The following is a 27,946-nucleotide window of genomic DNA, read 5'->3' on the forward strand; positions in this document are numbered from 1 at the left end:
GCTTTTCATTGAAGAGCTGTGGTCAAAACAGGATTTACAGCAGAGGTCATGGAGAACAACACCTTTGACTGCCAGACACACGTTCTTGGAATTAATTAGAATGAGGTAATACAAAAATTGCAGAACAATGTCAACCTTCTAAGAGAGGGGGAGATTAATTTGTATTAATTTAATTATAGTAGCAGGTAAGAACAACCTTTTTATCTACCTTACCTCATCGAGACATCTTTCATACTGTTCTCTCTGATTTTCATTTTCCAGAGCCAGTGCTGAATTCTCTGCCTAGAGTAAAATGGAATAAATAAGTAAATATGTAAATTTAGCAAAGAATATCTTTCACCACATGACAATTCATAAAAATCCTCAGAGGGCTTACCTACTGTACTTCTTCAAGATCCAGAATAAGTGCAATTTATTTTGCTGCAGGTTGGTGCTTTGAGTAAAACCAGAAGTGACAGTCATTTATGAGATTATTCACACCCTGCATTAAAATTTAGAACAATATCATAGCAGATATTCCATGTATGTCCACCATCTCACCTTGTCAGGTGCAATAGAGTTTGCAATGAACCACTATAAAAGATATTGATGTATCTTCTTCTCTTCCTCCCCCTTTTCTGTTTAGAGGGAACTTGCTACCTGAGAACCACTTGGACACAAACAGGCAGCCAGTATCACAGGGAAACAAAGGCCAACATCATGTAAAGTTTTAACTGTGGCAGCCTCTCTCAAGCCTGGTTCTGCAGTGGGGAACCCCACATGCACAGGTCATTCTACAGCTAATTGTTGAATTATTACATCCTTTAACTGACCCTGATAAATTTAATAGTCTTTACTTACAAAAAAAATCTGATTATTTCAAGAGTGAGAGGTATTTTTCTGCCTCTGAATGTAGTCTTGAAGTCAGACTTTTTTTCTCCCACATATGTAATTTTAAATAGGATAAAAATTCCTGTGCAATAGGGCCCTTCATCTGTCTTTAGTTTTCATTATGCTCACATTTTTGTATAGTGAAAACTCAAAAATAGCACAATCTGGTAAGTAAATCACAGTAAACTAAAGTATTTTTCTCTATATATCTATTTGACTTTAAGAATTCTTACAGTATGGGAAGAGGAAAATCTCTAAAGTGTGATGCAGTTTCATCAGAGCAAGTTTCAACTAGTCTTCTCTTAAAGACTGAGAAACTAAAACAACATATATAAAAATCTCTGAGTCAAAACTGGCTCTAGAAATCTCTCTGCCTCCCATGCACAACTTCCCATCACATAACCATAACACAAAAATCAATATCTTCCCATAATTACAACTATTATGAAATTTACAGTACTTGCATTACTTTAACCTTCTGTCAACCTATAAAACTTAAACAAGTGCTGTTTCAATGGAATTGTGGCTACACAAAACAACAGTGACAGATACGGTTAACATTTGCAGTTTTAGAGGAAAATTAATGTAATGTGATCTATGGAAAGACTCTGAATGATGCACAGTTGCCTCTTCCTTGTTAAAAAAAGTCAATGAATCAACAAAATAAGAATGTCAAAGTCTATTAAATTGATTCATTAATAAAAATTTCAAATTCAGCTGAATCATAAATGTAAGGCTAGGAAGCAAAATCAAACATGCACTATTATCCAGCATCTTGAAAGAGATTGAAGAGTAAAAGTGTGGTAAGAAACAAGGGCATATAGAGTTTACTTATTTAAAAGTCTAAATAAGCAAAGTGCAGAGAATCTGTGCTTTATCTCCAGGGTACAATTAAAGCCAGCAAAGGTGGTAAAATGCTCTGCATCATATTTTCACAATGTCACCTATGAATGGGTTCAACATAAGGCCATAAAAAGTCTATGGGTGATCCTGCAGAGAGCACGGTGAGATGAGGCAGCAAAAAGTGGCAGATGCAGAAGAAGCAAAGTAGTAGAAGAAGCTGCAAAAGCAGCAGTAATAAATCAGAAGCTGGAGGGTAAATAGTCCTCCAGACTGAAGAGACCAAAGTTTGATTTTACAGACATATTCTTGCAGATTGATTGATAAAATAAAGAGATGTTTGTTACATAAAAATATTCCTGAGTTAAAGATTTTCAGTCATTTTTCTATGAATATACCCCTAAAATGCAATCCAAAAGAAATTCTTACTGTTTTGAAGCAATCACTAAAGGATTAGTCTGCACAGCCTTCCACTCACACATATTGATATATTTCTGGATTTTATTTTTAATTTTCATTTTTATTAACATAAAAATACATTGTATGATTTTATCCTAAAATAGTTTGAGCAGACTGCTTACACACAGAAATCTATAAAAGAACTACAGCACACACTTGTACTGTATGAAATACACAGAGAGCTCCCCATGCTTCTCCTACTCCATGTTTTGGAATGCTATAAAATGGAATGCTAAATCTTCCTGGACCTTCACTGAACCTCTGATTTCAGCAAGCTATTCCATTACAAACAGGCTACCAAAATTCAGAAATCTAAACCTGACAGCATTATAAATAAATGCTACATTTCAGCTCTTATCAATGCACAGTGGAAACATCTATATAATAAAACCTGTTCTCACACCACTGATTTTAAAATTGTAGTGAAAGGATGCACTCAATGTTAGCTCGACTTTTGTGCTTCTTGATTGCCAAGCAAATCATGCCTACTTATTTAGCATTCTTGTAATGAGGACTAGACTAGAAGGGAACACTTGACTGACTTTGCTTTAGAATCTGTGCCAGTTCCCACAACATGGGAGAACCAGCACTTGATATATTAAACCACTCCACAGTGCTACCAAATACTTGATAATAATCCTCATTCCCCTGAAAGTGTTCATTTGGAAAATTTGTAATAGCACTTACAGTCTCAAAACCCTGCCTCCTAATCCAAACCTTCATTTATTTCACAGAAATCACTGGGTTTTGATGTTATTGTAAGGCTGCTCGATTTTTGCTCCAAAGGATCTGCCTTGCTCTCATGTTGTATATTCTGGGCATCCTTTACCAGTTAAGCAGAGTACATCTCCTTGAAGGAAACTGCTATTAAATTTCCATTTTTATTTTCAGGCCACACTTGGAGAAGGCTAAGCTGCAGGAAGAAGACCCCCCTCTCTTCTCCAGGCACACTTGCAGGCACCCGGGGCAGTGACAGTTCTGACCCCAGTTCTAATCCATCCATGACCTGGCAGGGGACTGTGCAGGGAAAACTGAGCTTGCTGAGAACAAGCAACTGAGATTCCTGAGAACAGCACTTTCTGAGATAGCCACTGATTTCTGTAGTAGTTCCTAGTTTTAGGCATAGCCGCCCTCCAGGAATTTAGGTATATTTTATGTCACACATAGAAATGAACAATCACGCTCTGTCCCTCAGCCTTGCCAACATGAAAAGTGATGCAGCCCAGCAAAGATGGAGCACTCAGCCTGCCACCAGAACCTCAGGCACACACATTGTTTTTTGGGGGACAGCTCACAAGGCACAGCAGCATCCAGTCAGCCAAAAGTAACTGTGGCACAACTACCACTAAATGAAATATCAGTACCTGCTGCTTTTGGATCATTACAGATTCCAGGATCCTAAAACGTCAAAATAGGCGTCCCTCCCAATTCTGATTTGAGAGAAAATATTTTGCAATAGAGTCTCTCCCAACACTGGAAAATTTAAAGATGACTTGGATAATGCTAAGCAGCCTTCAACTTCCTGAATTAGAGACAATATGGCTCTGAACTGTGAGATGGAGTTTGAAAGGTAAAAGTTCAGACTACTTTAACAAAACAAGCTGCCTTGAACTGATACCACTGCTAACATACAGTCATTATGAGAGACTTTGTCAATTGATCTTAATTCCTTCCTCAGGATGAAAAAACACAGCCCTGGTAACAATAAAACTTCTTTGAGTCAGCTAAATTCTCTCTCTCCCATAGATATTTTCTCCTGTGGGACAGCTGTTTGCATGGTTTCAAAGTTAATAAAAGGCTACACACCTGATGCTTCAAGAGACAATCCTCTGTGCTTTTATAATGACAATGAAATTAATTAAAACTATTAATTAACTATTGAAATTAATTGAATTTTCTACTAGAATGCACAAATAGAAGCACGACTATAAGAGAATTATGTACAAGATAGTTTTCCTCACTCAACTTTTGTCTCAGAGACAAAAGGATGGGAGGGGGAAGAAAGCAAGCAAGGAGTGATATACATTCTGTACTAAGGGAAGAGGAGATCATGGAACCATAGGCTGGTTTGGCTCAGAAAGGACCTTTAAAGATCATCTAGTCATGGGCAGGAGATGAAGGGCTAAAGGTTGTATGTCTAGTTAGCAGCTCAGCATGCTCTGAAGGTATCATCAATAAAGGTCAAGAGGAACAAAGTTATGACAGTGAACTTTAAAATCCCTGGCAGAATGCTACCCCACAGTTACCACGAGCACTCCTTTGTTATTCATACTAAACCGTTTGTCCATTTATAGAAAGCTTTATTGATTTACACAGGCATTCATTTGTCATGCTCAGTGCAGTGTATTAAGAGCTGTCCAAGCACTTCAAATGTACTCAGCAATTTTTTCCTGCTCCCAGCTTCTGATTTTGTATACTTCTGTGGTCACAGCTTCCTACAGCACATGAGAGGTCAAACCCCGTTGTTGGCAAAGTAAGAAGTGGTGCTGTTGCATTTTTTCCTTAGGTCCTTGGAGCAGTTTTGGTAAACTGCTGTTCTAGGAAGAGTTTGCCACTTGAACCACCTCTGTGTCTTTGGTCACAGGGAACTTTTTGCATGTTTCTGTCCCTGCTATGCAGAGAATTTGTCCTTTGAAAGACTAATCCAACAAATTGTCAGAGAAAAGTTTAACACCATACTTATGCTGGTCAGAAGAGCTGAAAATTACATTTTTGCTTTTAAATCAATGTAATTGTAGCAACAAAAGCCTTAATTTAATTCCAGCACTATAACAGCATTTCCACTGGCCACCTTCCAGTGCCTTTGATATTAGTAAAGACAGCTCTTTGCTGGGAGTAAAATGAGAACTGCACCTCAAGGCCACCTGTCAACATTTGGATGTTTCCACCTTGTCCTTTACACTTTTTCCACAACAGATCAAAGCTTGGGCAACCATGGAGCATCTCCCTACTGAACAGCTCTGCTCCCTGGCCCTACATCCTCAGGACACTGAGACTGGGCAGTGTTACCTACTGATGAAATAATCAGTGAATTTAGTGGAATAATACTTAAATAAAGTGCTTTTTTATTTAAATGTCCCAGCCTTAACTATTTCTTCTGGATCGTGGAGATGGGAGAAAAAAAGCAAAACACCAAAAAGAACAAATTAGTGATATGATAGCCAGGCTTCTCACCCTTGCTTCAAAACACTTAGCCTTCTCAGCAGCATCATTTTCTGTTTTATTTTTTAATAGCCTGTTATATTTAACCCCACTTAAAACATTTGACATATTCTATCTGAAATACTCAGCTAGTGTTTAATTCCCATTCACTTAAAACATGACATGGAAGTGATATGTGATGTTAAATAATAAAACACAGAACCATACAAGTGTCAATTATAATTCTATATATGTCTATAATGTCTATAAAAAGGCCACATTAAACCTCATTGGGCAGCACTGGTGGGGATCATTCTTCCAATTCACAATTTCAACAAGGTTTTCTCTTAATTCTTTACTGTTACAAAACTATATTAAATCTCAAAAGCAGTCTATCTCCCAGGACATGCTCTGCTATAGCTGTGCTACCCATGGGTTTGTAGACTCACAGAAAGCAGTACAACCTTCTAATGTATGCTAGAAATCAGAAGATATTTATTCAACATCAAGTAACCAACCACTTAAGGTTACAAAAAAACCCTTGGGTTTAAATGTTGTGAACAAAAAGCAGCCCAAGGTCTGTGCAGCTTCTTATGATGCCTCACCAATTATTGATGAGCAGATTCATGTATTTAAACATGAACTTGCAGCAAAAATTATGTAACAGTTTTAGAATTTGTGTTGATTTCATGCTGTCAAAGATCAGAACACAAAACTTGCTAATTTATTCAGATTTGTAGCAGTTTGCAGGGAGAGACTCCCACCCACAGTCCTGGATGGGGCTCATGACCACAGAAAGTTCTTCCTGTCTGCTGAGCATTTCCCAGTTCACACAAGATGAAGCAATGGGTGTCCAACCTAAATGAGGAAGCCTCCCTTTGGAAAGAAGAGTGCAACTAGAATTTATTCCTCCAAATTTACTTATGTTGGATAAATATACAAACTTCAGGATACAAATCCAACAAACCAGAACCAAATGAGATTCTTACACTGCTGATGAGACTGTGTTCTAAAACTGACTAAAGCGAAACTCATGTTCCTGGGAACTCCTCTGTAAAATACCTTTTTTACACCCAATTTGGGGGGAAATTTGGCTAGAAATTCTCAACTGGTTCAAAAATGGCAATATTTGTCTTTTTTTTTTTTCCTTTCAGTTAACTCTAAGGTAGTTAAGAATTACAAGCCTTTAAAACCTTCAACATTTTCCCTTCTGACACCACAGAAATGTTTGGAGTTGACATTTTAAGAAGGTTAGGAATAGATCCAGCAAAACAGACTGCATTATAAGCACAGGCTTATCTTCAAGCAAATAATCACCTAGGCTACTGCTAACAGATATATCAATAATAGAGTTGCATGTTTACCTGCATGCAAATTGTAGAAAACAGCAAATTCTACCTGTATTTACAGAGATAATAATAGACTCAACATTTCCACTGGCAGAGCACTGGCAATAGAGGCCTTTGTACAAATGAGTTAAAAATATGAAGGATGCCTTTTTCCCCCTCCAAAAATTCTTCCAAATGATCCCATCTAAAACATTTTTTGAGCATGAGGAGTAAAAGAGGTCTGAAGAGGCAGAGACAGACAACTGTATTTCCTAGAGTTAAAGACATAGTCTATATAACACATGTACATTTGATAAAGCACAGAAGCACAAGCATGGAGAGCCAAAAGCCCCACCAAGATTCCCATCCCATGCTGTCTTCCTCCACTTCTTGTTTTAAGTGATTTGTTCCCTTATGGAATTGCTCTCCTAAAGAACTGAGAGCATTTCACTCTGACAGACTTACTGTGCTTCCCCATGTAATATTCACAGGCAGTTATTTCTTCTATCAAAGAAATAGAAATCCCTGGTCCATGAAAAAAGGTCTGAGATCCTGAAATTTTAAGTCAAACTAAGATTCTTACAATTAACACAGAAAAAGGGAAGTGGTGAGGACTTGATTAATCCAAAATGGCATTTTGTGTTTAATATCAACTTGTATGTGACACATACCTAAGCATCTTTGCATTGAAAACTCTTATAGGAGGCAATCACATCAGATTTAGTCAGTTGCATTTGTTTCCATTTTTCTTGCCAAGGGAAATTCTAACTCTTTGTAATAGTAATTCTTTGAAATTAGTAAAGGTGAGTTGAAAACCACTGACTATCTGTTAATCCAGTGCTGAAGCTCAATAAAAAACTGTTGGTGCAGTTACTTTCAAAGAAAATATTTGCTTTGCAAGGAAACATTTTGGAGGAGACTTATCAAATTTAGGAGTGACATTGAAACCAATAGCTAAATTTTGGCTTTGAATCCTTCAGAAATTATACATATGGCAATCACTTTAAATAAAGATTTTTAAAAGGTAGTTTTTTAGTTTTCTTTTTTTTTTTTTTAAATTTCAGATCTTGAAGAAAACTTATGTATTTTAAGACAAGTTTTTTCAAGCAATAACAGAGGCCACTTCAGAATTTCTGTAAATGAGTTATCCTTCAAAGCTGGGCAATTTTGACCATGAGCTCAGTGACACTGTGACAGTTTTGTACTTGCTGTGATTTCATTATCCACACCTGAGTAGCACACAAAGCTTCAAGGTTCATCTAAAGGGGAGGTTGGAAAGAATAGGGCATTTCAAATCTGTATATGAAAATTAATGTTTGGGCCACTTTATCCCAGCAGAAAACACTTCTTATTTTCCCCATTTTGTCTCTGAGACATTCAGAGAAAATATGGAAATAGTACTGCTCATTCTTGGCACTGGGAAGTGGATACCAAAAAAAAAACAAAACCAGGGGACAAACTGCCTTCACAGGTAGAAAACCTTGAAATTAAGCATCAGGAAGACAAGGATTACATAAAGTATATTCAGGATTTTTTTTAATTTCTAGAAATTCTATCTATCAAGAGCAGCTCTTCTCCTCTAAAGTAGCTTTTCTATGTTTTTTCTCTAATAACATTGGACTGAAAATAAAATATAATTTCACAGGTCAGTGCAAAAAAAATTGCTTTAATGCCTGAACTGGTGCTTCCAGGCTGCTCAATGCACCTGAACAGAAGGGCTGCTATGAAATTATAGTAAACAGTAAAAATTTGGAGTTCAGTTTGGCATCATCTTCAAGGGACACCAACACCAACCTCCTCCCCACTTACCCATTCCACTCCCCCAAGGAAATTACACAACTGAGTTTGCTCATGGGAGCTGATGGTAGAAACAAAATATTCAGACTTTACTGCCTTCCTGCTTTTTGTCCCCTCACTTAATGCATAACCTACAACACAAATGTATCCCACACCCAATTATTTTGGATCTTACTGGAAGGTAAAACAACAGATGTTTTGCTCTCACTTCAGAGAAAGTGGATGCTAAATATTTATCAAGAAATATTTTTTCCTAATTATTTATCCTAAGTTCATTTAGTTCAAACAAACGTAATTATGAAATAAAATTATTTAAACTGACAGTCTGGAAAACACTGATTCCATTCGCATGAATGTCACATTCACTGGTTGGGTGATGGGAAACTCATACCAGTTCTCTGCAAAGCAAGTGGGAAAATATTTTTTTTTTTCTTTTTCCAAAGAAAACATATATGAGTTTTTCTGAAAAGGAAAAAATAAAATACACAACTGGTTTTCCACTTTAAAAAATGACCCTTGAGCTTCTCTTAATTTGAATTCCGAGAAAAATAATGGCTTTTCTTTGTTGTACTATGCAATAGATTTAAAAATTATGTGATGATATAATTGATACTGCCACAAAGTATTTTTAAGCCTAATAAAATATATTCTTTTCCTCCTCCTATGCTGAATCATTTTACTTTGTTCCTTTAAAGACTTCAAGTACAAAGCTCTCCACCACAATAAGCTATTAATGTCGCCTGTTTCACAGCTCCCAACATAAATTTATAACAAGTTTTTCTGATTTAACTACATGGGAGCACTGAGTTATTCCTGAAGGCGATGTTTCCTGCAATTCCACTCTCTTCATCAGAAGTCATCCATAAGTCAACCTCCCCAGGTATTTCAAAATGAACTTCTCTTGATGGCTTCAGTTATTTCTGTCCCTCCCAGCTAAGGAGTTGTGAAGCCAAGTGGAGCAGGACAGGTATTGGTGCTGTGCTATGGAGAGCATCAAATGCCACATAATGTGCAGCAATTGTTTTGTAGCCACTAGCCAACTCCTAATAACTGAATCACAAAATTACTGCTCATTTCTTGCTAGCTGAAATGAAACTCTTATTTGCAAACATCACCCTGTTTCTCCTGAGAGCTCTGAACGTTTTTCTCTTTTGTTCTTACAGACACACAGCAAGAATTAGGCAATACCCCTTGCTCCACACAGCAACATGTGGCTTCTGCACTGACATTTGTTAAATTGAAAGTTCTGATTCATTTAATTTTTAATCTTTAACAGTGAATTTGCAGAGTAGCTGTATTTGGCCCAGAAGAACATTAGCTCAGGTCTCAAATTCTGTCTTTTAAAAGATTCAGCACATTACAGGCTTTTTTGGTTTGTTTTTTCTGCCCTGTGCAGACTGTGCTCACGTTAGAGAAGATGGGATATGGACCCTGTGGAAACTGGCTGATGTGGCAGCATCAGACTGTGACCCTAACTAGTTATAGGAAATGTCTCCTACTGAGCTGGATGACATCTGGTCCATCCACATTGGCTTTTTGGCTTGGATGAGTGATTTTTCTCCAGTGATTTTTCTGATCATCACACTGGCCAAGCTACAGCTCACACCGTGGTGTGGCCTTGGGTTTCCCTTACAGGAAATGGGAACAGGAACTCCAGCTGCTGCTGGGCTCACCTGGAGTCAGAGTGACTGCCCAAAATGTACACAGCACGAGTCTGAGGATCTGTTCCTGTTACACTACTCCCAAGGCAGACACACAATTATAACAGGATATCTTCCACAATTAATAGAGATGTCCTAAGGAAGCCAACTGCCAGGACAAAAATGTATCCCACAATACCAAAATAAAAGAGAGGCCTGTTGGGATCTTTTTCCTGCACACAAGAGAGATGTGCCAGAGCAATATTTCTACTTGGATATTTTTATAGCTTTGTACATTATGAAAACAGAAAATAAAAACCTGTACAGAAATATATACATTCAAGCCAGCTGTATGGAATCAAATTCAATTGTAATTATATATTATTAAGTGCCACTGTGTTATATTAAACTCTTTCTCAATTATTAACTTAACCTTGCTCTTCAGCATATAAAATTTGTCTCAGATTTTCTTCTTCGTACTTACATTTGTTGGGAAACTACATTCTAGGATGTCCAAGAAATGCCTTAGACCACAATTTTTGGGAGAATGTGGCAAACCAGAAGTCCTTAAAAAAACAAGGTTTAGCTAAAAATTGCAGTCTCGTATGGCACACACTTCAGGTCAAAGTTGATGGGGTTCAGGGGAGCCTCAGTAAGAAGCTCAGGTGTGAAAAGCACAGCAGCAGCAGCCCTGATCTGCAGAATGAGCCGAATTCACATCCCACATAATTAAACACAGCTCAGGTGCAGCCACTGGAACTGCACCCACCTTCATATGTCTGAATTTGATAGCCAAATAAAATAACATCAGTATCAAAGATGAGGAAATGCTGCTGTTATCTTATTCCAAGCTCCCATTCAAGAGCAGGATCAGTGATTAATCAATTGGCCTAAAGGGAAAATGTAGAGAAAGGAACAAAAATAAATCAATGTATGAAATACTATGCAATGTCACATATACCTAGAACTGATCACATTACTGCTCTGTCAGATTGGCCTGCAATTGGGAAATATTCCTGCCTGGCAGATGTCACCAGCGAGGCAAATCACTTGCTCAAAAAAAGAGAAGCAATTCTCATCTCTTATTTCTATTCAATGTCTTTGTGAAAAATACAGGTTTTTCCTAATACTAGCAAAGTTCTTTTTTACAATGAACTAAGAATACCTATTTTTACTCATCTAAATGGGTAAAATTTTGAATAGTTACCCTGGGGTCACTGTAAAGGGCAAAATATTTGAGAAAAAGAGTATAAAGACAACCATCACTGGAATGGAAAAAAACCTATATTGTGCCAGAGGAGCCAAGAGGAAGACTGCTTCCCTAAAAATGAAGTTATGTCAACACTATCTGCAAAGATCTGCTAAAGCTGGCTCAGGTTGCTCTACTGGGGCCAATACTCTGGTTCTCAGGAAGAGCTAATTAGCTCAAATGAAAGCGATTCCATGCAACTACACTGCTTCTGCTACCTGAACTACTTTGCATGGCAGGGATTATATAAAAAGAAGATGCTGTTTATAAAGCTTGCAACAGAGCGTTTTTCTCTGTTTCACACCTCCTACCTTAATTGAATCAAATTTATGCATGTATGTGTGTAACAGTAATCTCTGCACGGCACTGGGGAGACACTACAATGTGTTACAAAATCCTTTTTATGAGATACAGATCAGACTTAACTTACAGAAAGCACACTCATTGTTATTTAATAAAAAGAATATTATAATGGTCGTTATTGGTAACAGCAGCTAAAGTATAATGGCATCAAATAGGACTGAAGGAAATTACCAAGGAGGGTGCAACACACTTTTCTCTGACACGTCTAAGATCTGAAAAAGCAAACTCTGTAAGGTTCAAAAGATGAAAAAGGAGGAGCTATTGGGGCAATTAAGGAGAAACTTCAGCTGTTTCAGCCCCATGACCTCAATGCTGAGAAGCCTCCACTCATTTCCAGATTACCATTAAGAGAAATTCTAACTAAGTCTTGCAGCAGGACAGACTCAATAGAAGAAAATACTTTAACTTCTGTTTAAACACACCGCAGTCTCACATAATGCATGACCCTCACACCCATTTCTCAGCTGATCTGAAACTGTTGCTGCAATAACTTTGCAGAGGATTTTGTCTAGCAAAGTAGCCAATGTGTAAGTATTTCTTAGAGTTTAATGAAAAGCTGAATGAAAAATACAGGTATTACTTGCTTCCTCTATTTAAAATAACTTTTTCCTGAAGAACTTAAGCGTTAAGACCCAGAACACTTAAAATCAGAAGGGTTTTTCTGGAGGAACAGATCATTTGACTGAAGACAAGAAAGAAACCTGCAGGCTTATTAACAGCTGTAATCACCAACTGAGCACTTCTCCTAAATAATTTCCGAGTCTTAGCCTTGTCTGAGTACACAATACCCAGAAGAGGAATAGGAAAACCCATGAATCACAAAGATGAAGAGCAATGTCACCACACATGATGGAAGGCCAGCAGGGATCCCAGGTATTCCTGCGGGAAGGGAAGAAGCTCTGCCCTCTAGATGGCATTATGTGCCTGTAGATCCCAGATGGAGCTGGGGAGCCCTGCCAGGCAAGGTGACCACAACTCCACCTGCACAGGAAACACGGGCCCAGAGGTCAGGAAGGGAAGAGCACCTTCCCTTCTGTGTGGGAAGGTGAGAACTGCACATCCCTAAGGGGCACAGACCTGTTTCTCCCATCTGGGAAGCAGAGGAATGGTGCTCAGCCTAAGGTGAAAAAACTGGAGGATCTGACCCCATATGGGGAAAGACAACTTAACTGGGAGGGGTGGGCAATATGTGAAAACATATCATAAAAACCAAAAACAAACAGGAAAAAAAAAAAAAAAAAAGATTGTCCTTATGAATAAACAAAACTCTCCTTGACATTTAATAGCTTCTGAAACAGACACTAAAATGTGCATGTAGCTATCCACATCCATGCACATGAGGCTGTAATGCATCCATGTGTAGCTTTTTTGACTATATACTGAAATTTAACAGTTACTTAATGATAATCATGTATCTACAGAACCATCAGCAAAAATCTGTTTCATGCATAATGGACCAATGTCAGACTATTCCACATTTGATTTATCTACCCTCTCTGTATATTTATAACTAATCTTAAAATCTGTGCTTGTCACCATGACAGATTAAGCAGACTTAAAAATAATCGTTTGGGTATTTTCTGCTGTGGACGATCAAATTAGCTGCATAATAAAGCCAGTGAATATTGAATTTCAAGAGTATGTTAATCATACAGATTTCACATGTGCAGTTAAGCATTTCCCAACACAGGAGACAACCCTTACAGCCTAGAATTCAGCACAGTGCCCCTTATTTCAGTGTATGAGTGCAAATATACCTGCCCAGAATCCCTTCTATAATCTCCAATGCTTTATTTCTACAAGATGAACAAAAAAGAAATCACTATCAAATTAAGAGAAAGTGCATCACCACGAGACGTCAATAATGTTTAAGCATTTTCAATGTTAGTAAGGAGAAATTAAAAGATACATTATTTTACTATGTTCTAAGTAAGGAGTTGTAAGGGAATCAGCTCAAACAGCTGAGGTAAATTAATTGGGATTTCCTATGCAGCCAGTGGAGAATGTCCACAGAATACTGGGATTTTTAAAATAATGTTAGTTTGAAATGAACTGCAACTTATTTATTTAGTTTATGAACTGTAGAACTGTCATTACTGTCAGCCAAATTGCATGCATTAGTATGTAAATTAAAAATACAGGGTGTGATTCTACAAATCTCTGTCACATAGAAGCTTTCCTCTGAAACAAGTGCCACTGTGAGTAATGAGCAGGCTCACAGAAAGGGCTTGTGGAGAGCCAGGCCCAGAGTGCACAGCTGAGAGAAACTATTTAAAAAAATTACTGAGTCTCACTCTCTGAAATGATGGATGTGTGGGGATAAACACAGCCACCTAGATCTATAACAGAGCGTTGGGAAATCTCATTCCATTCCACGGGGAGAGTGGATTCTCACTTGTACCACATGCCTGATTGCTGAAAAAGGTAAGTTACATTAACTGCTGATTATCTGCAAGAAGGCACCACACTTGGAAAGAAGGGTACTGAAAAACTATCATTAGATTATAAAAGGCAGACAGAAATAGAAGATTCCTTCACTGCTACCTAGCAAGGACTGTGTGCAGAATACAGTTAACATTCATTACAATAGGGAAAATCTGACAGGTTTAATAAAACCGAGATGATTTTCCTTGACTTTTGTGACTTACCTTTTCTTCACTGACTACACCTATTCCTCAGACCTTCTGGCACCAAATCATTATTCTTGTGGGCATATTCAATACTCTGAACTATATAAAGACTGTTGCTATGTCAGCCAGTGAAGTACCACAGAGCTTTCTCTGTGGTACACAGCTGTAAGAGAGAGCCACTGGACTGGAACTTGGAAAATCCGAGAAAACACTTTATTTATTACCTGCTTTTTACAGAAAATATATGTAATTTCATTTGGCTGTGGTAAAATGAACATTAAATGCTTATCTATGATCTCATTTGTTTCAATAAAATTTCCAGAACTCAATATATTGTCCTGAGGATTCTATACTATACCTATAACTGCATGCACCAAAACTTAGGAAAAAAATCACCACTGTAGGTGAACTAAAGGATATGCTAAACAGCACCCTGGCTAAAATATTAATGTAAAGTAAAAAAATTGCATATAAAACATACGCATATATTGCATTTTCTCCACCCTGCAAGATGTTGGATTCACTGTCCTGGAAAAGAGCATTTTATATTGTTCTGCCTTGAGAAGGAAGAAACCAGGAACAGCACAAGTTACTCACTCCTTTCCTATGTGCCTTGTACCTCACTGGGATACACTGATGTGTGTGATGAGCACAGAAGCTGGAAAGTAACTCTCATTAAAACCTGTTTACTGCATGAGCAGGCTAAAGGAGAAAAATTCTGATACACAGCAAAATTCACAAGTAGTTGATGGGGTATGACACAATGACAAGCTTAAAACAATTAAATGCTGGTCTAAGACACAACAGAACAGGAATAAGAGTTGAAGCATACTCTGTTGAGCACTTGGTTGAATTAGCTTATTTCAATACATTACTGCTTTGTGGGTATGTGAGAGTACAAAACAGAGAGCTGATCTGGAAGCTTTTACCTTTTCAACGTGTGCTAAACCCTCAGAACCCTCAGAAACTCTGCATGTTGTGACCCAAAACATTTAACTTCTGAACCACTGCCATGGTGTGTCATAGGAGATGCAATTTCATATTCTTTTATTTTCCCTTAGATTCAATCAGAAAAGAAAACAATACTGTTTGTAACTCAGACTAAAATTCCCAGGAGGCACCAAGGTTGATTTTAGAAAGCATTTTAAGCTTTTGTTGAACTGAATAGTGAGAAAAATGCAGATAAGCACGGCCTTCTCTTGGACCATGGAGAGAATGACTTAATGTACAGTTATTTTCACCAAGGCACTCTCCCATTTCAGGAGATGGAACTGTTTGGTGAACAGTGGATCAGAAATCTGTCTCTAATGATGGCAGGAAATGGTTACAGCAATGACAGAGTAAATCTGAACAGCTCTTCTTACATCCAGTGGGCTGAGCTATTTTCAACACCCCTGCTGTAAATTCATATCCCTACTAGATCAGCTTGATTTTTCTATGCCAAAAGAGAAATTGCCATGAATTTCAACTGGCTTAGGGAAAAAAAAAAAATAAAAGGAGAGAGAAAAATAGAAAGATAAATATTTTACACGTCTGCAGGAAATACATCCTCTTCTCTTAAATACTCACCACATTTGAACTGAATTGAACTGTGTGCCCAGGAGAGGTTTCTATTAGTCCTCATCCATATGAGGATATTATTTCCAGTAGCATCCCAACAGATAACCCTGTGCCAGCCATGGAGCCTCACACCCTGGTGGGATGGCTGGAAAAGCCACGGTGGAAGATGTGAACTGGAAAGGAGGGGTACAAACAGCTGGGAAGGATGAGCTTTTGAGGACTTCAGCCAGAGCAGGGGAGGACAGACTGCAGGAGGAAAGCTCCCCAGGGCACAAAGGCAAGGAGAAACAGGAAACAGCCATGAGATTTGCTTCCCAAAGACCAGCTGAACCATTGAGGACTTACAGTAGATGAGCTCAAGCACCAACAGGTTATAGAAAACATTCAGCTTGATGGTACTTGTTTGGTTTTAATTTAAAATTTACTCAGTTATTGGAAAGCTGAAACAGTTTGCCAATACTGTTATCTGGAAAGAGCTGGAATAAACTGGGCTGGTTTTGAGACCAGTGATGCAATTCTGTGAATTCTGTGCTGATTCATTATCAGCCACCGTGTAAGGCTGGAAATAAGACTTTCCCTGCCTCATTGTCTGATTCCTTGCTATAAAAAACAAAAGAGTTCTTAGGCACAGTTCAGAATTATTTCTAAAAGTCTCCTACTGAAAAGATTTAAAAGTAAAATCATCCAATAATTAGAATTAAGTAGGTTGGTCTTCTGTGACAAATTGGCATGATGGATCTAGTTGTGTGGATGGCCAAGGCATTGGGCTAAAAAGAGGCTTCTGGCTGAATCAGATTAAACACATGAGCTGGAACAAGACTGGTTGCTACAAAATTTTTAGAATGTTGCTACAAAATATTTAAAAGTTTCATGATTTTTCTATGTATCTAAGTCAAGTGATTCACATTTCCTATACACCAGTGAATCAGCTGACTTTCAACAAACAAGAAGTCTTTCCTCTCAGATATTTTCAGAAACTCGGGCTCTTCGCCTCTGCATATGGTGTGTTTCTTTCCATGGAAGAGAAAATAATTATTCTTTTTCTTACCATTTTATCTTGCAGTACATGGAAAATCATTCAAATAAAAACAAAAAAGAGAAAATAAAGAGCAAAATAAAAGCCATCAGCATCCCATTCAAAGTTATCCTCTCAATCCGCCCGGAGGAATTATGTACCCTTCTCATATTTCTATTTTGTAGTTCATAGTTCATTGCTATCATGTCTTTCTTCCTCTGCAGAGTAGTAAAAACATAATATCGGAAATACTTGACATACTTCCTCATTTGTTTAATGGTGATGATAAAAGGGAAATTACTCCTCTAATATATTTGAACACTTAGCTTATTATCCTGAGTGAGTTTTCTCCCAAAGCTCAATTCATTAAAACAAAACACATCTTTCTGTGATGAACTGCAAAGAGTAAGAGGGCAAAATTTTTAAATTAAAATTAGAGTGTTTCATGATTCTACCCCAGCAGATACTGCTTCTGCTGCAGCTTAGTTTACTGAAGCTTTCATTGAGTCTCACTCACCCATGAGCAATGAGGTTTTCACACATGAATTAGGCTTTTCATTCAATAACTTCAAGGTTACAATCTAATGTTACCCCAGTGGTTTGCTGAAAAATGCAAGGTTGGGAGCAGCCCTCAATCAGTATTTCAGAGGCCAAAAGATCTTGTGCCCATTGCAGATGGGGAAGGAGACACTTAGCAAACCAGGGGATCCTCCTCTTTGTTGCCCATGTTTATTTAATTTTGAAATGCAAATACTGTGGTTTTAACAAGGTGTTAGCTGTGCTCTGTCCCAGTCACTTCATGAGCAGCCAAAAGCAAATACTTTCTAAGCAAGCTGCACTACTGCAGTTGCAAAGAAGGACATCCAAAAGAGCTGGAACATTTCACAGAGTCAGACGCGGTTAATTCATACTGAATTATCCTCCCTGCATAAATGTCTGTGCAAATGACAGACTTTAATAAGCCTTCAAAGCTGACACAGTATTTATCACTGATTAAATTTTTAAAATCAAAGTAACTATAGCTTTTACAGACATGTTTAGATTAAGACTGACATTAATGCTGTATATCAGTTTAAATCACTTGCAATTATGCAGGTGCTTGGTGCTTGCATTTCAGTCATTTGAGGCTAAACTGGGGCAGAGAACCCATAGCTCCATACTGGGTAACAAAGCTTTGGGACACTCTTCAGGCCTCTACAGACACTGTTTGTCTAATACAGAATATTCTTAAAGCTTCCCCTCTGTGGACTGCAAATGTGTAAATTGTTATTGCTAGAAAAAAGAAATAGTGGACAATGTTGAAATGAAATTCCATAGAACACCTAACATACCCAGGAGAGCAAATTAAGGCTTTGTGAAAAATCTCTAACTTGTAGATATGTGACTTTGGAAATATAATATTATTGTTTTACTGTAATTGTGAAAATGGAGAAAAAATCTGGAATTGCTGTATGGGGGTTGATGCATGTCCAGAATAAATTATACTTTTTGTATATTTCTGGCTACAATTTAAAAAAATGCAATTCTTCTGGTGATGAAAGAAAAATTTAAAAAAAAAAGAAATTCCACCACAGAGTTCATATGTTATTCACCATATTTCATTAATATTTCATTTTTGCAGCACTCCAAATACACAGAGAAGATATCAGAGAATGTTTTTTTTTTCTTTGTAAGAACTAGAAGGCATTTGATCGTAACTACTGAAGTAAATTAAATGGCATTTCAAGAACAGCCAACTAAAAATGCCGAAGGCATAAAGGAATTTTGATATCCAGGGAATCACAATTAATTTCAACTATGTAAAATGGGACACAAGATGGTGTGAACCATTTTTTATTTGTCATCTGTTCCATTCGATTAGAAACGTATGGTATTTATCAATCAGTAAAGTGGAAATAGAATTTGCTGTAAATGATAAAGGATGTAAAAAAATATAGGCAAATGGAGCACTGGGAGAATATGTGCAGATATCTCTTATCAAAGTATATGATAGCTTTCACTTGGGCTGACTACAAAGATACTTTATTATACTGATTTGTACTGTTCAGTGAGAAAAAGTCTAGGATAAACAGTAGTTAATAAAACATAAAAAGTATTACTGAAATTTATTTGGCAATACAATTGACAGCAAAAAAAAAAAAAAAAAGAAGATATTTTAAATACAACTCCCATGATAAGGAAGCTACTTAAAGAAAGTTGCCTGTGAAAATGAAGCCTTGTCCCTTTTCTTATTCTTAAGATTTCCTGCTCCAGATCCAACTGACCAGAATGACTACAGGCTTTTTCCCATTCACGGAAACCACCATGTACCTCACATCTACAATGTCAGTAGCCCAGGAAGGGCAGAAACAATTTGCTCTATGTATGGAACAGGAATGATTTTCCCATACAAACATTCCAAACATAAGGAGCTAAATAATCTGTTATACTGTACATGTATCTGGAGGAGCTACCCATTTATCCCTCAGCTGGTGGATAGCCTTTCTCTTTTGGTACTTCATTCACTGGAAAATTAGCCCAGACTTACCCAACTTTTTGTATGAGCAGCCAAGAGAAGGTACTAACCAGAACAAAAAATACCTGCTGGATCTAAACTTCTATAGAATAAGAACTCCACACCATTTGTGCAGGCTTTTCCTTAGGTGTGCACTGTCAAATACATTTATACACATGTGTATAAATGTAAATTTCTAATATATGTGCCTTTGTAGAGACTTTAAGAGAAGCTCACCCAAGCAACAGGCCAGTGAACACAGCTGAGGAGGAAGAGGATGAAATAATTCTACAATGCCCTAACAGAGCAGCTTGTCATGTACTACAGTTGAGTAACAAACAAATAGGAAGAGATATCAAAATCTTTCTTACCAGTGATGATATTAATGACATTATATTAATAGGCATTAATGGATTAGGTCACACACTCTGACTATTACTTTTAACAGCTTCTGTTTATAGGCAGTGTTCAGATTCTAGAGGGCACAGATGGAGGACCAATTCTAGTAAGCACTTTATTAGCCTTTCTGATTCCATTAATTCAGTAACATCTAATCATGTAAAGGAAGATTAAAGATCCTGACACTCACAGCACAAAAAACTAACAAACAGTAGTTTTTTGTTCCTTTCTAGATTGACTAATAAAATATTTAGAATAATTAGTCTGAAAATAGTAAAGAATTAGAGCAGCTAATTGCATATAACTTTAAAAAAGTCTCTTAATTAATAAACCCTACAGTCTTTGACACTACAATTTATACTCTTCAAGAGAAAAATGCAGCAAAAATACATAATGTTAAACAACACACGGTTAACAACACTTTGTTTTGATTACATTGGACCACAATTAATGTTGGTCCTGGAGCTCATCTTTCTCCTTTGATAGCTCCTTACACTCCTTATGTAGATTAATCCTGGAAGTACTGGCATTCTCTAACGTGATTTAGAGCAAGGCACTGCACAGCACTGCCACCAGTGAGGAGAAGTCTCCTCTGCCCTTCCTGAACCACATCCTGCCTGTCCTTGGTGCTCCTTTCTGTATCTGGGCAATTTGCCACAACTGATAAAGGCTGTGACATTATTGAACACCTCCCTACCAACTGAAGACATAAAGAACTGCAAATGTCATGCAGACTGATTGAGAATGAGGCAAAGCAAACAGAAATCATGCATATTTTGGAAATAAAAGACCACAAGGAACCTACAGTCATTCTCCATCAACAGATAAAGCAAGACTGTATTAAACTGCACACTTTTTTTTGGAATTTTCCTGTCTTAAACACTTAGTAGCATGTGTTTTTTAGTCCCCAGGGCAAAATTAGATTTATTTCATATTACATATGTTTATTTTACAAACAGTCTAAGCCTTTAGAATAAAACTGCAGAAACTGCCCACACCTTTGAGATTTCAGATCCTGTATTTAGATGCAAACAGGACTGATCATAACTGTTCATATTTTACTTTTAACAAAGTCCTCAAGAACAAAAATCCAGAGTCTTAATCTATCATAGTACAACTCAACCCAAAAATTATCATGTAAAAGGGCCTTCACACTTAAAGAAAAATGTATAGGGCTAATGATAAATCTATTATCTACCAATACTCTACACAGGCAAAATGTCACTCATATCATTCTCAGGCAATCATTTACCCATACCTATAATGCTACATAGATGCTTGAACAGAAGAGAAGGGAGGACACACTACAAAAGTGAAAATTACAACTTTGCAGCAGTTAAAAATTAGACTAAAGTATGCAGCCTCATTTTTCCATAAACATTGAAGCCCATGCTTCTATCAAGGAGCACAAAACAAGTTCATGCATATTGTGGCTAAAGTTTTACCTCCACCTTGTCCATGGCTGCCTTAGAAAACTTTGAAACTTCTCCTCTAGTTAGAAGCTACCACAAGGTGCACTATTTTGCAGATCCTAATTTTCCAGAAATGCACTCAAAATGTGGAGTGTGCAGTTCTCCGTGAGGTCTACAAGGAAATAGATTTTCCACAGCCTGGCAGTAAAAAGGCCTGAGCTCTCCCGGGCAAGCAGTCCAGCAATTAAAAATTGAGCAATAAACTACACTGGAGCAAAACTAGTTTTATGACAGTTGTTAAACCACCTATATTAGTCTTGCAATATTAATAATTGAAACAAAACGAGTAAAAGCAATTTTTCTTATTAAATGGCCTCAAAGGAATTAAAATAATGTATTAAGTTCCTTTTAAAGATATGTGATGCTCAGCATTAGAGAGGGATCCTTTTAGTGGTTCTAAGCCTCTTGTTCACCCTTGGTAAATGAATTGTGAAAAAAACACCCCATAACATGAAATCAGGTGAACTGTGAAAGATTAGATTAATACTACAGCGTGATTCAGTGCCCATAAATGAATGAGGTGGGGGGAGGGTGGTCTTTTATGTGTGAAACTCTTGTGCTTCTTACCTCCAGAGCTTTCAAACGCTCCAAGAGCAATTTTGTTTTTTCCTTTTCCTCCTCAGTGCTGCTGCTTTCACTTCTTGAATCTTCATCTGCCGGTGTGCGAATTTTTTCCATGCCTTCTTTACATCTCCTGCTGTCTTCTGACAGCTTTTCCTGAAATGATTTTTTTAAAATGTCATTACTCACAGTGCAAATGAAGTTAACTATGCAAATATCTCCAATTCTCCCTTGTATATGAAAGAAAAAAAGACAGAGGAAGTTGCTAGTGACATGATTAAAGTACTAAATAAGTGGAGTCATGAAGGCTCTGTGACACATGCTAGGCCAATTCTGCAAGTGTATGCACAACTTAACTGCTACTTCAGATTTTCAAAACTCAGAACTCGTCATTTCTTTAATAACTTCCATTTTCTTCTTTAGAAGTTGCAATGAACACTGAACATACCAGCTTTCAGTGGCAGCATTTTGCCACTGAGAGATAAAGCAGTTTATTGAGGAAAAGCTAACATATGTTCACACTTCATGCCTTTCACCCTTCGTCATCTAGAGCTAATATTTGAATTATTAAATATTGGGCTGAGAATCAAGCTGCTACCAGATGAATACTGATTTAAGATCTGCTCTAGCATATAACTGGAGAGAGTGAGACTGACAACAAAACTTTCATAAGTGCCCCAGTCTATTCCTAGTCAGCCTGAGTTGTTACCAGCTGCAGCTGCTGAGAGGCTGCTGAGTTTTACCAGAGCTCTGTAGAAATCATAGGATTGAACAGTGAATCCTGCTAACTCCAATAATTATCTGTCCAAGCTCTCTGTCCACAGACAGAGTGAGACAGAAAAAAGAAAATACCAAGACTACAAGCAGGCAATGCAAAACATTGCCCAAAATGACACGGCAATCACAAGGAGAAGAAAGAGAACTCCACAGATGTCGAGGGTGAACCATCATCAGAGCACAACACAGGAGGGACTGGCTCCACCTTGCAAACCACCTTCTCTAACTGCATGAGCAGAGGCAGTCTGACAACTCACAAGCAGCTTGAGAATGGAAAATGTGAGGTAAATCAACATTAAATACTGGGTGTCAAAACAAATCTAGAGAATTCCTTCAATGAGCATCTAGTCTTCGTGTGCCTTTCTGATAACTATGTACAAAAGCTCAGACATTCAAGATCTTTGAGTCATCCCAGAATTGAGATGCTTTCCCCACAACTATTACACAACATGCACTCTGTCTAACCATAAAAGTGTGCATCATCATGAAGAACTGATACTGCTTGAATAATGTGCAAATACAAGTATTTGAGAGTTAATAGCAAGGCATTATCTTTACTAAACCCCATATAGGTAACAATTAAAAATCAGCAATCTGGATCACATTCACAACAATTTCTTTTTAAAATATTAACTAGCTTAGAAATTGACCATTACTGTGATAAAAATTTAATCAAGAATTAGTTTTATATAATATGGGCTTAATTACTGAACACCCTTACACAAACCACGAAGCAAAGAACTTATTCTGAGCCCCAAAACACAGATGTCAAAGAGCTATTCCATCAAGTTTCCAACATTACTGCTACCCTGATCACAAAGGAAACATAAATATAGTACTTGGGCTTTGTTTTTTCGTGCTTGCTACTCACTGATGCAACAATCAAGTATCTGAAAAAGAGCCATTAAACCATTTTTGCTTCAAGTTGCCCTAAGGAGTGCATTGAGATAAAACAATGAACTCAGGGGAAAGAAATGACAAAGGTATATCTCTGATGCAATTCAAATACAAACTATTGTTTTTAGGAGGGGATGTGACATGAATTGGATGTGGCTAACAATAGAAGAAAACATAAACACATGCACAGGGTCACCTTTCCTGCACAAACTCAGGGCAGCAATTTCAAAGGACAAGTAGAAGAAAGCATAGGTTATGACATTTCATTACAGAAAGTGGAGCAATGCAGAGTAAATCTTAGCCACATAAAAAAGTAACCTGTTCATCTTCTAATTACAAAATTAGATGAACTTTGCACACTAGTGGCATAATCAGAACATACATCCTGTTTCACTCTGATGGGCATTTGAATACCTCATGACACTTACTGCTGTTATCCCTCCCAGTGTTGAAGTACAGCTCACACAGCTCCAAAAGCAGTTTACTACTGAGCAATAATAAATGAGTTTCAGCATTTCAGCCATGGAAAAGGTGCAGAACAGAGGAAAACACTTCTAACCTTAGAAATTGTGCTTAGACATACCATGGGCTGAGGGCACTGCCCCATCACATTCACCAGTTCCACCTGGGTGATGTCCAGTGAGGGCAGAGTGGAAAATCCACACTCCAGAAAGCAAACAGGGATTTGTAAAGCATCCTTTGTGCTAGAAGTCAAATCCCTAAAGAGGGAGGTGACAAAGGCTTTTGGAATGACAGAAACCTCTTGAGTGTGCAAAATCTGTTAATATCAAAGGCAGGAAGGAAGGGGCAGAGATCTGCCAGAGGAAATGTGCATCTCCTGTGGGATGTTGGACAAATCCTGCAGAGGGCTCTGGAGGGAGCATGCTGAAGGCAGCAAACAATGGAGTAAAGCAGCTTACTCCTTTCCCTGAAGTCCTACACTTCTTGTGTTATCTCAAAGAAAGAGCATCTTTTGCCACTCCTGAGCAGTCTCTGTTCCTGCCTCACATATTGCAGTCACAGGCAGGCTGTGTTCCAACAGAATAACAAAATCCTCCCCAGGTGCAAAGTCCAGCAAAGGCAGAGTAAGTGCTGTCCTGCTGACCAGTGCAGTTTAATTTCTGGGAAAAGGTAACAGTTGGAAATGGTGTTCTGGAAGTAAAACAGCTATTAAAAAAAAAAAAAAAAAAAAGGAAAGAAAAACAATAACTCCACTCAGGGTCTCCCCAGACCAATGAGTTTAAGACACATGCCTGTACCATGAGAGGATGCAAACACAATAGCCTGATGAGAGTAAAGGCTCATCTATTTCTCTAATGCTCTGTGTCAACAAAGAGAAAATAAAAATATTAAAAATTCAAATCTTACTGAAACTAGGATTACACTGCTCGCTGTAGACCCTTTCCTACAGAAATTAATGAGAAACTTACAATCGAGTTCCACATTGTGTAAGCTTCTCAGGCTGGTTTAAACTGTCATTGCTCTTCTGAAACCAAGAGTATTTTGCAAATCATAAATGACATCCTGCCCTGACCATTATTTCTAAGCATTCAGTTTGCTCCATAAATGAAACAAGCAGTCCAGTGACGATGAACCCTCTGCTGAAACACCATGGGCCCCGTGGCCAATGGAAAACAAGGGATGGAAACGGCCCCTGCAGCCCAGGAATGGCAAGCTCCCCAGGATCAATGGAAGGATATAAATCACTAAAGACATTGATCTATGAAGCTGCACAATGCAGTGCTCTGAGACTTACCAGAAAGCTGGATTTCAGTTAGCTGAACTAGGGAAGAGCAGTATAATATTCCCTCTTTCCACTAATAAATAAAGTAAGAAAAAGAAATTAAGATAGCAGGAAATCTGCCTGAAATTGCAAATGATAATTTACTGGAATCTGTGGAATGTAAAGCCAATTTTCTCTCTTCTCTCTTCCATCTACCTTTCAGAATATTGAACAAGAAAGTGTTTTCACTGTTGATAAACAGGGAGTAACTACAGTGATAGAAAAGATCATAGAGAAGCTTTCAAAAGATAAGAGAACAAACTGCCTATTTCAGAAATTACCTCTTTCTTCATCCCAAGAAAGGCAAAAGGCTGCTAACCCTAACAATCAGTCATTGGGATGTCTTTCCTCTGAGAACTGTCACCTTTTCGAGGAAGAGAGAAGTGTCAGAGGGATACTTAGCCAGCTACATCTTAACTATTATTTCAGAAATTATGTTACTTTAGATGTTTTATTGGTAGTACCATCAGCCCTTTCTTCTTTCTAAGATGCTTTCTAGGAATAACACTACACACATGGAAAAGGAGAGGAAAAAAAAAGAGAGCTCACTTAAAAATATTTCAATTTGCAGCTAAAAAACTTCAAACCAAGAAGAGTAAACATCAGAAGATACAAAGAAAAAAATAAGTAGCTAGCAAAGATTATTCTAGAATTTCTTTTTTACAGTGAGAACTATGATTAGGCACTGGACAAGTGGCTATAATAATACAAGACAGCATAATCTAATACTGATATAACTGGATCTGGGATCTGGAGCACTGATTATAAACAAGACTCTTTCACAAGCACACGTGACAAAAATCTGATTGAACCAAACAAGAATTAAAAAAGATAAACATCTTTGAAATGCTGATTTTCCCAGTGAGTGTTGGATGACAGGAATTGCTTGTCTGGAAAGTGATATGTGATAATAATTAGAAATAACATCTTTGCTTGTAGAAGCTAAAGATCATTTTCATGTGATAAGCACAGGTCCTTCAGAGAAGTGAAGTTTTTCACATGCAATGCAGTAAGGATCCCTCAGATACAAAAGATCTCTATTTGAATTTTGGGTGTCAGATTGTGATGCCTGAGTGGGATCATCTTTTCTGAATTCCTTTTAATTCTTCAACGCTGAAATTTATTAGAGACAAAGACTTTACAATGGCAGCAAATTCAAATTCTTCTGAGAGTCATGCCTGCAATTTTGCAAAACCACACTTTAATCACACATTGATCGACCAAGAATAAAATAAATGTAGGACATACAATTAAACAGTGCTTATGATTGCTCATAACCACTTAACTGAGGGGAAAAAATAAAAAATATTCACAATGTAGCTATTAATTGTTCTTTAGAGAGGCAGTGGTAACAGGCATCCAAGAATCCAGCCTATGTGGAACCCAAACTATGCTGAAAACTCAATACCTCAAAACACTTTAGTGCTTTCTGTGGTGTGCTTCCACAAGACCCTCTAAATAAGATATTTACTGAACAATTATCTTAGATTTCAGTGACTGAATGTGGTGATCTGAGTACACTACACCACACTCTAGCACTCTTTCTACAACCAAGACTCTCCCTCCAAACCCAAACTGCAGTTTCCAGATCCATACACAGAATTGTTCATGTTTGCACTGCTTTTGGCTGGGGTACAGCTCTTTTCTCTCACTGCTATGTGTTTTGGATTTGTGCTGCAAACAGTGTTGACAACACCAAGATATTTCATTACTGCTGAGCAGCGCCTACATGGACCCAAGGGCTTTTGTGCTCCTCACCCCATCAGCGAGGGGCTGGGGGAGCACAGGGAGCTGGGAGGGGACACAGCAGGGACAGCTGACCCCAAGTGACCCAAGGGATGTCCCAGAGCATATGGCATCCTGCTCAGCAATACAGAGGGGGAATGCTGGCCAGGGCCCACTGCTCAGGGACTGCTGGACATCAGGCAGTGGGGAGTGAGCAGTTGTTTACATTTGCATCACTTCTCTTTCTTGGGGTTTATTTCTCTTTGTTATTTTCCTTTCCATTACAATTTGTTGTTGTTTTAACATTTCCATCACTAAACTATTATTTTCTCAACCCATGAGCAGTGGCAGGGAGCTCCTGTGTTCCTGGTTCCTTCTCAAAATGAACTTTGATTAGCAAAGTTACCAGCAGGAAAAAAGAACCTTTCTAAGAAGCTGTTCCTTCTTCATATATCTAGGTAAGGTAATAGGAGAATGATATTCAGTGTGATTTTTCATGCAGATATATGAGCTGTCTCACTTTTACCCTCCCAATTTTCTTCTCCACATCCTGCTGGAGTGGGGTGTGGGGCTTGGTTGCCAGCTGCAGTCAAACCACAACAGTGTATTTATAAATTGTGAACGCTTTTCTTTGCAAGACCATTCTACAGTCTTGATGCATTCTTAGATGATGTGTTTTCAGCACTGTTTCCAGTGCAGACCTCCTAGTGCTCAACACTATTCACTCTGAGCACTATAAAATAAGAATTTCTAGACTGTTGATGAAGATAAAAGCTGTAGATGAGGGTTTATTTGTACTTTCATTAAAAAAGCAGCCTCAAGCTATGCACAAATAGCTCAGTCTGACTGCATAAGCTGAAAAAAGGCAGAAATTGCTCCAAGCACTACAGACTTAACATTCCAACAAGTTTAAATTTGTTTTCCAGTGTCACCTTGTTCCTCTTTC

At 37.8% G+C, this 27,946-nt stretch overlaps 1 protein-coding gene across 1 annotated transcript in view; it reads right to left on the minus strand.

Moving 5' to 3' along the window:
- The window catches only part of NCKAP5 (NCK associated protein 5), a 347,717-nt gene that overhangs the window by 94,165 nt on the left and 225,606 nt on the right, over positions 1–27,946 (minus strand). The window contains exons 7-8 of the mRNA XM_053982988.1: positions 21,825–21,974; positions 214–282 (exon numbers count right to left, since the gene is read on the minus strand). Of these exons, the coding sequence (XP_053838963.1) occupies positions 214–282; positions 21,825–21,974 (219 nt within the window). The remainder of the gene's footprint in view (positions 1–213; positions 283–21,824; positions 21,975–27,946) is intronic.

The sequence above is a fragment of the Vidua macroura genome, chromosome 7, assembly GCF_024509145.1.
Source record: "Vidua macroura isolate BioBank_ID:100142 chromosome 7, ASM2450914v1, whole genome shotgun sequence".
In the NCBI taxonomy this organism is placed as follows: Eukaryota; Metazoa; Chordata; class Aves; order Passeriformes; family Viduidae; genus Vidua; species Vidua macroura.